Below are 14,326 nucleotides of genomic sequence, written 5' to 3'. Positions count from 1 at the left end.
GAACGCCTCGGGTTGTCGCCCAAGGGGGCGGGGAATCCGCGGGCGGAAGCGGAAGTGACGACAGAAGCAGGGGCGGAGACGCAAGATGGCGGCTGTGGTGCTCGTGGCGACGCGGTTGCTGCGGGGGTCGGGTTGTTGGAGCGGCTCGCGGCTGAGGTGAGCCAAAGGCGAACCAGGCTTCAGCCTGGGACCGGGGCGGCTTGAGTCTTTCTGGACGCTCCGTCTTTGGTTTCTACAGGCGACATGGCGCCCGTTCGACGGGCTCGCACTTCGGGACACTGGTGTGGTCCCCGAGGCGACGGGGGCCCTGCCTTGCCTTGCGCCTCAAGCCCGGGGATGCAGTCCTATCTGTCTCTCTCCCCGGCTGCTGGGTCCTCTCCCCCCCTTCACCTCCCGGGTCGACGGGCCTTGTCCGAGGCCATGCTTCATCGCTGCCCCTGTGCTTTTGCCGCGTGCTCCCTCAGGAGGCTGAGCCGGTGGGGCCCCAGCTCTGTTAGACCCGCAGGGTTCTGACACGAGGGTCCAGGCTCTCGGTTGATGCGCTCGAGCGTCCGTTGATCTCTGACGTTTAAGAACCCTTTCCGTCCCCACCGCCCCTCCCGCCCAAGTGACCGGGCCTGCCTTTCCCCACGCTGGAACTTTGTTCCGACAGCACAGGCATCGCCCCTCCCCACACAACGAGCGCTGTTTCAGGGGTGCGGAGGTGCTGCCTCCAGGAGATGGATACAGACTGGAGCGTGAACAAAATATCGGCAATCGCGTAAATGCTTTGGAGTAAACAAGCAGCCTTTCGTGATAGGAAATAACAGGAAAGACTAGAGTGATGAGGGATAGTTCTCCATCAGGGTGACATTTAAGGGAAGAGCTGAAGAATGAAAGAAGGGGTAGGCATGGGCAAAGGGCAAAGAAGCTTTGGGGGTGAAGAAGCTTTGGAATGAATCAAATGTGTTCCAGGAATTGACAGAATAATCAGTGTGACCAGGACCTATGGGGCTGTGGGGGTTCAAGAGATGAGTTTGGAGAGGGAGATAGAGACCAAGTCACACCCCACCTTCGGACCAGGTTAATAAGGGGTATGGCTTCTAAGACTTCAGTGATACTGTTGGAGGGCAGAGCCGTTAAGTGCTTTATGTGTACAAACTGCATTTCGAGTGGGTTACTGTTAATAAGCCCTGTTTTACAGAAATAGCACGAAGACCCAAAGGATGGAACCAGCTTGCTCCAGGTCCTGTGGCTGAGCCTTTGTGGTCAGCCTTTGCTTTGTCTTCCAAAGTCTATAGAAATAAGTACTTTAGAAAGGCAGATACTTACTTTTAACCCAGACAAAACATAACTAACTGCACTTAAGAGGTCATCACAGGTTCGTTGTCTCAAGCCTGTTGCAACTGGGCCGCTTTCTCTGTTTTAGGTTTGGACCTTCTGCGTACAGACGGTTTAGTAGTGGTGGTGCCTATCCCAACATCCCCCTCTCTTCTCCTTTACCTGGAGTACCCAAGCCTGTTTTTGCTTCAGTTGATGGACAGGAAAAGTTTGAAACCAAAGTAACCACATTGGATAATGGGCTTCACGTAGCATCTCAGAATAAGTTTGGACAGTTTTGTACAGTAGGAAGTAAGTACTGTTGTGGTGCTGTGGGTGGTCCCGCATTTTTAACATGCACGTGCTTTAGTTGACTGTTAGTTGTAGTTAGCATGCCAATTACGAATTGTACCCTGAGTGGAAGCAAAGTATACAATTTCATGAATGTTGACCTACATATATACCTGTGAAACCATCAGCACAATCACTCTCATATAGTTAAATCTGATTATCATGTCATATTGAAATTTTAAAATGTTTCTCTTGATTAAATTTTATTTTGAATATCTGATTTAACCTGTCAATTTTCTTTTTCCTACTAGTTCTTATTAATTCAGGATCAAGATATGAAGCAAAATATCTTAGTGGAATTGCTCACTTTTTGGAAAAATTGGCATTTTCGGTCAGTGCCCAGTTTTGTAATTTTTTAGACTATACTTTTGAAGGATGTTTGAGATTTTTCTTCTCTATAATGGTTATTTTCATAAATTATTAAGTTGCTAAGTTAATGCTAATAAAAGACTTTTAAGTTAATAGATAATTTTTGTACGTAGTGTTAAAAGCAAAAGTAAATTTTAAAAAGATTTGCATTTTAGGGGTAGTCTGGATTGCTCATTTAGGTTTTCCTATTTATTTTTACTAGTCTACTGCTCGATTTGACAGCAAAGATGAAATTCTGCTTACACTGGAAAAGCACGGGGGTATTTGTGACTGCCAGACATCAAGGTACACCAGCTTTTACGTACAAAGTGACTTTGTGTCTGTGGGAACTGATGTCCTCGTCGTTGCTCAGATTCTGTCTAAGCCCCTCCCACTGGGAGGTGTGGAGATTCACAGGGAGAAGAGCCCTGTCCTGGATGGAGAGTTGGGTGGACAGCGCTTACACAGAGAAGCACAGCCCTCAGGACCTCAGTTCACCCCCGTCAGTTCATCCAGGCTGTTGGCTGCATGCCAGGGATGTAGAGCAGGCCCTGTTCCCACATAGAGCAGAGGGCCTTGCATACGTGCTGGACCCAGTAGCCAAAGGCGGTAGGAGCCAGGAGGATGAGCAGCTGACTTGGTCTGGAGTTGGGAAAGGAATAATAGGAGACGCAGGATTGGGCTGGTTCCTGAAGGAACCTGAAGGACTTTGCTAGACACACAGGGCAGAAGGCATTCCAGACCAGGAGACAGCAGGGGCAAAAGGCACTGAGCCAGGGAGGTGCCGGCTGCTTGGTGAAGGGAGGGGACAGTGTTGCCTGGAGCACAGTGCAGTGGTCTTTGCATGCCAGGTGTGGAGCTTGTTCAGAAAGTGCTGGACAATGTGAGATGGGTGGATACAGATCACAGATTTTTAAAATGGTTGATGTTTTAAGTTTGAATGCTAAAAAAATTATACATAAAAGACACGTCAAATGCTAAGAAATAAAGTAAGCTTGGAGGTAACATACTCACATTCTAAAACAAGGCCTCTTAATACCCGCTGACTCCCAGATGCCCCTGCCAGGCTCCTGCCTGGTGTGTTTGGTCCTCCGACTCTTTTTTTTTTTTTTTTTTTTTTTTTTTGAGACGGAGTCTCGCTCTGTCGCCCAGACTGGAGTGCAGTGGCGCGATCTCGGCTCACTGCAAGCTCCGCCTCCCGGGTTCACGCCATTCTCCTGCCTCAGCCTCCGGAGTAGCTGGGACTACAGGCGCCCGCCACCACGCCCGGCTAATTTCTTTTTGTATTTTTAGTAGAGACGGGGTTTCACCGTGTTAGCCAGGATGGTCTCGATCTCCTGACCTCGTGATCCGCCCGCCTCGGCCTCCCAAAGTGCTGAGATTACAGGGTCCTCCGACTCTTGACTCAAATCTGACTCATCCCAGATGAACTCCTTTTCCTGGCCAGGTGGCTGGTGTCCTGACTCAGACCCAGCCCCTCTCGCCCTCAGCTCAGGCTTTTGTTTCTGCCATTCTCCCCACATGAGCCAAAGTCACTGAGAATGGCTCCTCTTCAGGGTGAAGGTCCAGCCAAGTCCCCTCTTCAGAGGCACTGGTGGCCACGTCCTGCCTCCCACGCTCCCTCTTCTTCACAGCTGTTGCGTCTGTTCTGCGCAGTCTCACTTGATCACACTTGATCTCAGATTACCCCGTGATTTCGTGTCTGTCCCATGGGCCAGCTCTGTGCGCTTCTGACTCTTCTGTGCCTTGTGCCGGGAACAGATGTTACAGCGAGACAGAAGCTCCATACAAGCCAGCCGTTGCTGTCCCCCTAGCCAGCCAAGGCCGGCCGTGTTTCCACACTCACCAGTGGGTTCATTCAGTCAACAGGAGGCTGGGATGAAACACTTCACCTTTTGAGAGAGACTATAGTTACAAAAACCTCTCTCAGAAGTGGCTCCATTTTGACTCAAGCTGTGTGTAGCTGAGTCCTGCCTACTAAGCATTCACACTGTAAAACAGGAGAAGAGAAAGGGGAAAAGTGTCTGCTGTTCCCCGACAAAGGGTAGGAGGTGCCCCCGGCACGCAAACCTCAAGCATCCCCTGAAATGTCTGCCAGTCCCCAACAAAGGGTAGGAGGTGCCCCTGGCACGCAAAGCGTGAGCGTCCCCCTGGCTGCTCAGCAGTGTGAGCTCAGGGCCTGGCATTTGTCCCCCTGGCATGCAAAGCGTGAGCATCCCCTGACTGTTGAGCAGAGTGTAAGCTCAGGACCTGGCATTGTGGGCTTCTTTTTTCTTCCAGAGACACCACGATGTATGCTGTGTCTGCTGATAGCAAAGGCTTGGACACGGTGGTCGGCTTACTGGCTGATGTGGTTCTGCAGCCTCGGCTAACAGGTGTGGATCCCACCCGCTGGCGTTTGAGGTGGGCCTGGACATAGGGAAGGCCAGAAAGGTTTGTGGAAGCCCTGCAGCCGTGAGGAAGAGCACCTTGTAGTTGTGTAACTGGAGCTTCAGGCCAACACAAAGTGACAGCGAGATCTTGTAAGAAATAGTGCTAGGGGCCAGACGCGGTGGCTCACGCCTGTAATCCCAGCAGTTTGGGAGGCCGAGGTGGGCAGATCACGAGGTCAGGAGATCGAGACCATCCTGGCTAACACGGTGAAACCCCATCTCTACTAAAAATATAAAAAATTAATCAGGCATGGTGGCGGGTGCCTGTATGTCCAGCTACTTGGGAGGCTAAGGCAGGAGAATGGTGTGAATCTGGGAGGTGGAGCTTGCAGTGAGCCGAGATCGTGCCACTGTACTTCAGCCTGGGCGACAGAGTGAGACTCTATCTCAAAAAAAAAAAAAGAAGAAAGAAATAGTGCTGGGTCCAGGCACGGTGGCTCACACCTGGAATCCCAGGACTTTGGGAGGCTCAGGCAGGCAGATCGCTTGAGCCCACGAGTTCGGAGTTTGAGACCAGCCTGGGCAACATGGCGAAACCCTGTCTCTACAAAAAAAGATACAAGAATTAGCTGGGTGTGGTTGCTTACACTTGGAGTCCTAGCTACTCTGGAGGCTGAGGTGGGAACATAGTTTGAGCCTGAGAGGTTGAGGCTGCCGTGACCCATAATTGTGCCACCGCACTCCAGCTTGGGCAACAGAGTGAGGCCCTGTCTCAAAAATAGAAAGGAAGAAAGAAATAGGGCCAGTAGCCAGGCGTGCTGGCTCAAGTCTATAATCCCAGCATTTAGGGATGCAGGGATGGGAGGATCACTTGAGCCCAGGACTTCGAGACCAGCCTGAGCAACATAGCAAGACTCTGTTTTCCACAAAAAGGAAAAAAACAAAAAACTGCTGGTGATTGTAAAAGTCCTTGGTGTTTCAGAGAGTGTGTATTTGAGACATCCGTGCCCTGGGATGTTTTTAGTGAAATTGGTTCTTCCGTTTTGGAAGGGTGCCTCCGACTGTCTTTAAACAACTTGAATGGTGTGTGCCAGAAATGTCCATTTCACTGTTTCCATTGCCCTCCTCAGCCTTGCAGATGGCAGGACTTTGAGTCCCTGCCAGGGGGCCAGGAGAGGGGAATGTTGGCTTTTCCAGATACCCTAAGGGTGCCCTGTTTCACAGCAGCCTGGTCTTGGTGTTCAAAGGCTACAGTCCCACGTTAAGATCTTGTTGTCGCAGCTGTACCCTTGACATCTGTCTGTGCCTCTGTTTCTTTTTGGAGATAGAGTCTCGCTCTGTCGCCCAGGCTGGAGTGCAGTGGTGTGATCTTGGCTTATTGCAACCTCCACCTCCCGGGTTCAAGCGATTCTCCTGCCTCAGCCTCCCCAGTAGCTGGGACTACAGGCGCCCACCACCACGCCCAGCTAATTTTTGTATTTTAGTAGAGACGGGGTTTCGCAGTGTTGGCCAGGCTGGTCTTGAACTCCTGACCTCAGGTAATCCACCCACCTCGGCCTCCCAAAGTGCTGGGATTACAGGCACGAGCCACTGCGCCCAGCAGTGTGCCTCTGTTTCTATGCACCTTCATGTCTGGTCTCGTGTCCTCACAGCAGCACTTGGGATGGAGATGGACAGGTCCGGTATCCTCAGTGCCTTTCACCAGCAAGGAAGCCAGGGCTTAGCAGGCTCACATGGCTGCTTTGTGGCTGATGTGGGATGAGAGGCCCAGGCCTCCCAGCTCCTGCTTCCTGTGGCAGTCCCCCTCACTCACACAAGCACCCAGTCTGCCCCTAGATGAAGGCAGAGGTGACTGCCAACAGCCACCAACAAGCGGCGCTCAGGCCAGCACACAAGCTGTGGGTCACTGCTGTGTTCCTCATCTGTGCCATTGCAGACCGAGCCCGCCTTTGGGTTCTCTTGCAGATGAGGAAGTCGAGATGACACGGATGGCAGTCCAGTTTGAGCTGGAGGACCTGAACCTGCGACCTGACCCAGAGCCACTTCTCACTGAGATGATTCATGAAGTAAAATGTCAAACTAGAGAATGCCCCTGCATCCCGCTCAGTGACCCTCGTGACACCAGGGGTGGTGGGGAGGGGTTGGTTTGCCTCCTTGATGTTGTCCTTGCAGGTTATGGCTGTGTATGTAACATTTTAGTTTGTGTTTTTTGAGATGAGATCTCTCCACATTGCATACATTGGTCTTGCACTCCTGGGCTCAGCTCAGGTGATCCTCCTGCCTCTGCCTCCCAGGTAGCTGGGATTACAGACGTGAGTCACTGTGCCCAGCTTAGAACATTCTTGATTTTTGAGTCTGTTGTTTATACAATGTTCGTATTTTCCGGTTCTTACAGTAACTAGGTCTTTACTCCTTAACACAATTAATCTTATGCTTTTTGTAAATTTTTATTCTGGAGAGGCAGATTACTCTTTTTATAAATACACACGCAGCTGCTATTGCCAAACTGCAAGTAAAATATCAGCTTGCGTAGGATTTTCCTAGGGCTGGCTGCAGATGGGCGCTGGTGCTGCTTGTTGGAAGCCTGGTCGCGCTGTCTTCAGTCACCTGTGTCTGTGGCTCTTCCCCATTAGGCGGCTTACAGGGAGAACACAGTTGGCCTCCACCGTTTCTGCCCCACAGAAAACATAGCCAAGATCAATCGGGAGGTGCTGCATTCCTACCTGAGGAACTACTACACTCCCGACCGCATGGTGCTGGCCGGTGTGGGTGTGGAGCACGAACATCTGGTGGACTGTGCCCAGAAGTACCTCCTGGGAGTCCAGCCGGCCTGGGGGAGCGCAGAGGCCGTGGATGTTGACAGATCCGTGGCCCAGTACACTGGGGGGATTGCCAAGGTGAAGTGGCGGGAACGTCTCATGGCCTCAGGTGGGGAACACGTCCCCTGGCCCGTGGCGTGGCATGTTTTTGTATTGATTCTGAGGGTGATAGGTGTTGACTGCACTTGTCGCTTTGCCTTAACACATACTGTGATCCTACAGCAGGGCAGGGATATGTCTCCTGCTGAGGGTGAGCACTGCTAGGCCTGAGCGCAACTCCCACAGAAGGTGGACGCAGTTCTTTCCTCAAGGGTGTGGGTCTGCCAGTGCCTGCGTTGCATTTTTTGTTTTGAGACGGAGCCTTGCTCTGTCGCCCAGGCTGGAGTGCAGTGGTGCAGTCTCGGCTCACTGCAAGCTCCGCCTCCTGGGTTCAAGTGATTCTTCTGCCTCAGCTTTCTGACCACCACCAGACCTGGCTAAATTTTGTATAGAGATGGGGTTTCGCTACGTTGGCCAGGCTGGTCTCAAACTCCTGACCTCATGATCCACCTGCCTCGGCCTCCCAAAATGCTGGGATTACAGGTGTGAGCCACCGTGCCCAGCCTGTATTTATTTGTTTGTTTATTTATTTATTTATTTATTTTGTATTTTTGGTAGAGATGGAGTTTTGCCATGTTGCCCAGGCTGGTCTTGAACTCCTGGACTCAAGTGATCTGCCCACCTTGACCTCCCCAAATGCTGGGATTTTAGACATGAGCCACCGTGCCTGGCTGGCATTGGATTTCTGTGTAACCACTCTGAGGATGATCTGATCTGGGGTTTGCGAGCCCTCGCTGTTTTTTATGTGGCGACATTTGCTTGTTTTCTTGGTTACAGCTAGAAAGAGACATGTCCAATGTCAGCCTGGGCCCGACCCCCATCCCCGAGCTCACGCACATCATGGTTGGACTGGAGAGCTGCTCCTTCCTGGTGAGTCCTAGTGCTGGGTCTGGTGGCGTTGCTGGTGCCGTGTGGGCTGCTCAGCCAGTTCCGCCCTCCGTCCCTGGTGTCCGACGGCGCTCCTCACGTAGTCTGGGCAGCTCAGCCAGCTCTGCCCTCCATTCCTGGCATCCAGTGGCACTCCTGACGCAGTGTGGGCTGCCCAGCCAGCCTGGTGTCCTCTGCCCTCTGTGCCTGGTGTCCGACAGCACTCCTGACACGGCGTGGGCGGCTCAGCCAGCTCTGCCTTCCATTCCTGGCATCCAGTGGCACTCCTGACGCAGTGTGGGCTGCCCAGCCAGCCTGGTGTCCTCTGCCCTCTGTGCCTGGTGTCCGACAGCGCTCCTGACACGGCGTGGGCGGCTCAGCCAGCTCTGCCTTCCATTCCTGGCATCCAGTGGCACTCCTGACGCAGTGTGGGCTGCCCAGCCAGCCTGGTGTCCTCTGCCCTCTGTGCCTGGTGTCCGACAGCACTCCTGACATGGCGTGGGCGGCTCAGCCAGCTCTGCCCTCCATTCCTGCAGGAGGAGGACTTCATCCCCTTTGCGGTGCTGAACATGATGATGGGCGGAGGCGGCTCCTTCTCAGCTGGCGGGCCCGGCAAGGGCATGTTCTCCAGGCTCTACCTCAACGTGCTCAACAGGTTGGTTGCGCTCTTTTCTGTATCCTCCGGCCAGGCCAGGTGTGTTTTTGGACCATGAGGCCACCTTACAGGTGACTTTTCTCTAGTTTCCCCTTCACTCCTGTGACTCTCGTTTCCTCCCAGGCACCACTGGATGTATAACGCGACCTCCTACCACCACAGCTACGAGGACACTGGCCTCCTCTGCATCCATGCCAGCGCCGACCCGAGACAGGTGAGGGCCCCGCTTGCCACCGTTCTCAGCACGGCTGCCCTTCCAGACCTGGGCGTCCGTGCCTAGACGGGTCAGCAGGCTGGCGGGCGCAGGCCACACTGTCATCACCTTGCCTTTCTTCACAGGTTCGAGAAATGGTAGAAATCATCACAAAGGAGTTTATTTTGATGGGCGGAACCGTGGATACGGTAAGTGAGGTGTGGCGCCATTTCCAGGCGTACCTGTGGTGTCTGACAGGAGACAGCCACAGTGTAGGAGTGGCCACCTGTGGGCCTGGTCCCCGAGCCTCAGGGCCGAGGTCCCGGCAGAGCAGGACAGGGCGGCCAAGGAGGCACAGCCTGGGGCTGAGCTGCTCCACCTGGGAGCCCACTGGGGCTGTTCTTCCCTGGTCCAAACCCCGAAAACAGAAAAGCAGACCAGCGCCCTCCCCCAGTGCTCGGTCCACTTCTTCTTTGTCTGAGCCACTGGGTGGGTTGTGGGACTGACCGTGTGACCCTCTCTGCTGTGCTGGGAAAACGTTGGAGGAGTTTGTGCGTCCTCCTCAGCCGCCCGTGTGGGATGAAGCAGCTCGCACAGGTGGGCTGCAGTGCGGGGTGTCTCGAGCCTTTTCCTGGCTCCATTTTATGTTTGAAACTGTATTTGTTTACCAATTTTGTTTCTTCTTTTTAAGATGGAGTCTCACTGTGTCAGCCAGGCTGGAGTATAGTAGCTCAAATTAGGCTTGCTGCAACCTCTACCTCCCGGGTTCAAGCGATTCTCCTGCTTCAGCCTCCCAAATAGCTGGGATTACAGGCACACATCACCACGCCCAGCTAATTTTTGTATTTTTAGTAGAGACGGGGTTTCGCCATGTTGGCCAGGCTGGTCTCGAACTCCTGACCTCAGGTGATCTGCCGCCTCAGTCTCCCAAGGTGCTGGGATTACAATTACAGGTGTGAGCCACCATGCCTCCCTGTTTGCTAATTTTTTAAGCTTAGTTTTTGATGCTTTATATGTTTGGAAACCTTGTTACTTCCTGGACCAGAACTGGTACAAATAAGCGCCGTTTTATACACGCACCCTTTTTTTTTTTTTTTGAGACAGAATCTTGCTTTGTCGCCCAGGCTGGAGTGCAGTGGCTTGATCTCAGCTCACTGCATCCTCTACCTCCCAGGTTCAGGTGATTCTCCTACCTTAGCCTCCTGAGTAGCTGGGATTACAGGCGTGTGTCACCACCATAGCTAATTTTTTTTTATTTTTGTTTTTGAGATGGAGTCTTGCTCCATTGCCCCAGGCTGGAGTGCAGTGACGCAATCTCGGCTCATTGCAACCTCTGCCTCCCAGGTTCGAGTGATTCTCCTACCTCAGCCTCCTGACTAGCTGGGATTACAGGCACCCACCACCACACCTGGCTAATTTTTTGTGTTTTTAGTAGAGATGGGGTTTCACCATGTTGGCCAGGCTGGTCTTGAATTCCTGACCTCAAGTGATCTGCCCACCTCGGCCTCCCAAAGTACTGGGATTACAGGTATGAGCCACTGCACCCAGCCGCATGGCTAATTTTTGTATTTTTAGTAGCGACGGGGTTTCACCATCTTGGCCAGGCTGGTCTCGAACCGCTCGACCTCAGGTGATCCACCTGCCTTGGCCTCCCAAAGTGCTGGGATTACAGGTGTGAGCCACCGCGCCTGGCCAGGAAGAGCAGCATTATTCAAGAAATAAAATTGTGGTTAAAATTAATGTGCTTCAGTTCCACTAGTGCACTGCTAGAAAAACAGTCCTCCACTAATGTGAAATCAACGTGAAATAAATATGAAGTATTTAGGTATTTGCCTAAAGTTGCAAAAAGATCTGTCTAAATTAAGAATTATTTTACTTAAAAAAAAAATGCTATACAGGCCAGGTCCGGTGGCTCATGCCTGTAATCCCAGCACTTTGGGAGACCATGGTGGGAGGATCACTTGAGCCCAGGAGTTCAAGACTGGACTGGGCAATATAGCAAGACCCTGTGTCTATTAAAAAAAAAAAAGCATCTCCACAGCCCATCAGTTTTTGGTGTTTGTTTTTCAGTGTGCTGGTTCCTAGATCTGCAAGCACCCCTGCCTGTGCCCTGAGGCAGTCGCAGGGCAGCCTGGGACCCGCGCTGCCTCCCTCAGAACCTCGCAGGGACTTTGCTAAAATCAGCTGCCTGGGCCCTGTACCTGAGGCATCTGGGGAAGCTCCAGAACCTGTGTTTCATTTGTATTCCCCCTGATTTTGCCGTGTGGCCCCTTTGGGGTCCTGGTATTTAGAGGTTGACTATTTTACCTTCTCCAGCTGTGTCACACAGACAGTGAAAAGAACTCAAGGGAGGCACATGGCTTCCATACGTCAAGTGTGGTGGAAGCCAGGTGACATGTAGCATAGCCCTTCCCTAGAAAACCCGAAGGGGAGGCCAGCAGGGTTGCCTGTGACTTGGGCCTGTGTCCCAGTGCCCAGAGGGAGGCTCTTCCCTTCCTTTCTTTCTCTTTTGTTTTGGAGATGGAGTCTCGCTCTGTCGCCCAGGCTGGAGTGCAGTGGCGCGATCTCGGCTCACTGCAAGCTCCACCTCCCGGGTTCACACCGTTCTCCTGCTTCAGCCTCCCGAGTAGCTGGGACTACAGGCGCCCGCCACCGTGCCCGGCTAATTTCTTTTGGTATTTTTAGTAGAGACGGGGTTTCACCGTGTTAGTGTTAGCCAGGATGGTCTCCATCTCCTGACCTCGTGATCCGCCCGCCTCGGCCTCCCAAAGTGGTGGGATTGCAGGCGTGAGCCACCGCGCCCGGCTTCCCTTCCCTTTCTTTTGTTCAGCTTTGGGCACAGAGATGGCCTTTGGCCATCGCTCGAGTGGGGGTGGAAGGTGGCACGGGGTGGGTGTGTGCCCATCTGACTGGACCCTGGCCCCAGGTGGAGCTGGAACGAGCCAAGACGCAGCTGACGTCCATGCTCATGATGAACCTGGAGTCCAGGCCTGTGATCTTCGAGGATGTGGGGAGGCAGGTGCTGGCCACTCGCTCCAGAAAGCTGCCGCATGAGCTGTGCACGCTCATCCGTGAGTACTGCGGGGGCAGTGAGGGGCTGCCACAGGTCTCAGCCAGGCTCAGAGGAGGCCGTCTCGCCCTCCCACAGGCCATGGGGGCCCGTGGTGTGTGTGTCACACCCGGAAGCCGGGGCCTTCACCAGTTGTCCTCAGCAGGGGTGGCCGAGGGCAGGGCCGTGGGGTCACAGACCTGGTCTCACTTCCTGGCCCCACCATGTACCTGCTGCCACCTTGGCAGGTGACCGCACCCTCTGCACCCCTGGGAGCGGCTGTCACTACTTCCCAGAGTTGTTAAAGAGGACGCGAGTGAGTGGGCGAGAAGGGCTCAGTAGAGGACTGCTACGTTCTTTGTGGAGTAGCAGTGGATTGGAATGCCACACTACCGTTGCTGGCTCTCGGGCAGGAGTCTCAGCCCCAGGTTTCCGGGGCCCCCATGAGTGACCTTAGGAGGCCTGAACTTCCTCAGACTGTGTGCCAAGTTGTATGTGCGTCGGACTCTTCTGGGGGACAGGCTTAAAACCTGACCCAGGCTGCCTACTAAGTTGGGGTGGCTCAGGCTTATAGTGTCACCTGTGGGTATCTCCTATCCAGGCCTGGAGTCCCGGGCACTTGCCCTTCCCCATGTGGGCCCTTGTCCTTCCCTCAGGAGCCTCCACTGAAATCCTCCACAGTGTCCAGCCTCTCGGGCCTCGTCTTCTGTGGAAAACAGACCCTCCCGGACCCTGTCGCTCCTGTCCTGGGGTTCCTGGTGCAGCCCTCTGGCCCCTCTCACCCCACCCTTCTGTCCATGTGGCCCTCGGGCTCGGGGTTTTCCTGCAGGCCCATCCCAAAGGGAGCTCAGCAGCCAAGGAGCTCGCTCTTCTGTAAATGTGACTTCCTGGGCGGGTTCGTCCTACATTTTTAAGTCATCGCCATGTCCCCATTTACTGAGAACTCACTTCTGTCACTTTTGGACTCACCCTTGGCTACACCCAGTGGCTGCCTTTGGGCCCAGGTACCCCCAGCAGCAGCGCAGCGTGAGTGAGTGGTGCAGACTGGCCACCCCCTCCGTGTGTTTAGTGACGCAGCCTCGGCGTGGAGGCCGTGGCACGCTTGTGTGATGTACATTTGCCCTCTGCACTAGGCAACGTGAAGCCGGAAGACGTGAAGAGAGTTGCTTCTAAGATGCTCCGAGGAAAGCCGGCAGTGGCCGCACTGGGTGACCTGACTGACCTGCCCACGTACGAGCACATCCAGACTGCCCTGTCGAGCAAGGACGGACGCCTGCCCAGGACGTACCGGCTCTTCCGGTAGAGCCGCTCCCCGGCCTGACAGACCCAGGGGCTGCAGCTGGAGCCTGTTCCTGTGCGTGTTAGTTTGGACACGAATTTAGTTTAAAAAGCTGTCTGGTTGTATGAACAGTGCAGACAATGTCACCACAGCACCCACGCAGTTTGCGTTGCTTCAGAACTCAATGTGCCGATCAGTGGAGTCAGTGTTGTGCCTGACCCGCCGCAAGCCAGCAAGCAGGTGCAGTGCCCAGCGCTGGAGTGCAGCGTGCCGTGAGGAGGCCGGTCAGTGCTCCCCCTCCTCGGGGGCTCTGGGCACACGGGGCTCCACAGGTTCCTTGGAGGAGCCCTGAGCCGGGAAGCAGCGGAGGCCAGCCTATCAGAGCCTCCCTGGAGGCCACCGTGCTCCTGTGTTGGTACCAGGACTCACCTCTGACAAACAGGACAAGGTGAGGGCCCAGTCTGCTCTGAGGAGCGCGGTCCATGCGTTTGCACGCGGCTTCCCTGGTAATAAACAGCTGGCATCTTAGCTCGGTGTTTTCCTTCTCGCCTGGGGAGGGGCGGTTCTTAAGGGCTGTCTGAATTGGCAGCTTTTCTAACATGGAGGCCTTCCTCCCTGATAATTATCTGGTTGACCCAGTGACTTGAAGCCCGTTCTCATGCGACGTGCTGATTTCACGGTGTCGCAGCATGCACGGGGCGGGGTGACGGCGGGTGATGGTGACTGGCAGCAAAGCCTGCAGATGCCTTAGAGGTAGGGAGTGCCGCCAGTCCGAGGAGCGGCCACAGATGTGGCTGTTTTCAGAGATCCAAAAGGTCGCATGGCTCAGGGAATAGCCACCACAGGGCAACTTTTCATGTGGTCTAAAAACTTGTACAAGTGGCCGGGCGCGGTGGCTCACGCCTCTAAACCCCAGCACTTTGGGAGGCCGAGGCGGGCGGATCACCTGAGGTCGGGAGTTTGAGACCAGCCTGACCAACATGGGGAAACCCCAT

The 14,326-nt window shown here is 54.0% G+C and overlaps 1 protein-coding gene across 7 annotated transcripts; it reads left to right on the top strand.

The window, feature by feature from the left end:
• Nucleotides 1–59: 59 nt before the first annotated feature.
• PMPCA (peptidase, mitochondrial processing subunit alpha) lies at nt 60–13,859 on the top strand. Of its 7 annotated transcripts, NM_001265703.1 has the most exon segments (13): nt 80–156; nt 1,409–1,611; nt 1,902–1,981; nt 2,222–2,304; nt 4,279–4,373; nt 6,336–6,436; nt 7,004–7,267; nt 8,066–8,158; nt 8,692–8,810; nt 8,934–9,024; nt 9,150–9,212; nt 11,930–12,074; nt 13,186–13,798. In NM_001265703.1, coding segments are annotated over 13 exon segments (1,578 nt in total). In that variant the 5' UTR covers nt 80–85; the 3' UTR covers nt 13,356–13,798.
• The last annotated feature ends 467 nt before the right edge of the window (nt 13,860–14,326 follow it).

The sequence above is a fragment of the Macaca mulatta genome, chromosome 15, assembly GCF_049350105.2.
Source record: "Macaca mulatta isolate MMU2019108-1 chromosome 15, T2T-MMU8v2.0, whole genome shotgun sequence".
Lineage (NCBI taxonomy): Eukaryota > Metazoa > Chordata > Mammalia > Primates > Cercopithecidae > Macaca > Macaca mulatta.
Note: the sequence above shows the minus strand (reverse complement) of the source record. Positions and strands in the feature narration are given on the sequence as shown.

What these genes read in the sequence shown, in the direction of transcription:
- PMPCA (XM_077965561.1), top strand. Translation starts at nt 1,926, where the DNA reads ATGAAGCAAAATATCTTAGTGGAATTGCTCACTTTTTGGAAAAATTGG. An exon ending in TGGAAAAATTGGCATTTTCG is followed by an intron (nt 1,982 to 2,221) that starts GTCAGTGCCCAG and finishes TATTTTTACTAG; the next exon opens with TCTACTGCTCGATTTGACAG. An exon ending in TACCTCAACGTGCTCAACAG is followed by an intron (nt 8,811 to 8,933) that starts GTTGGTTGCGCT and finishes GTTTCCTCCCAG; the next exon opens with GCACCACTGGATGTATAACG.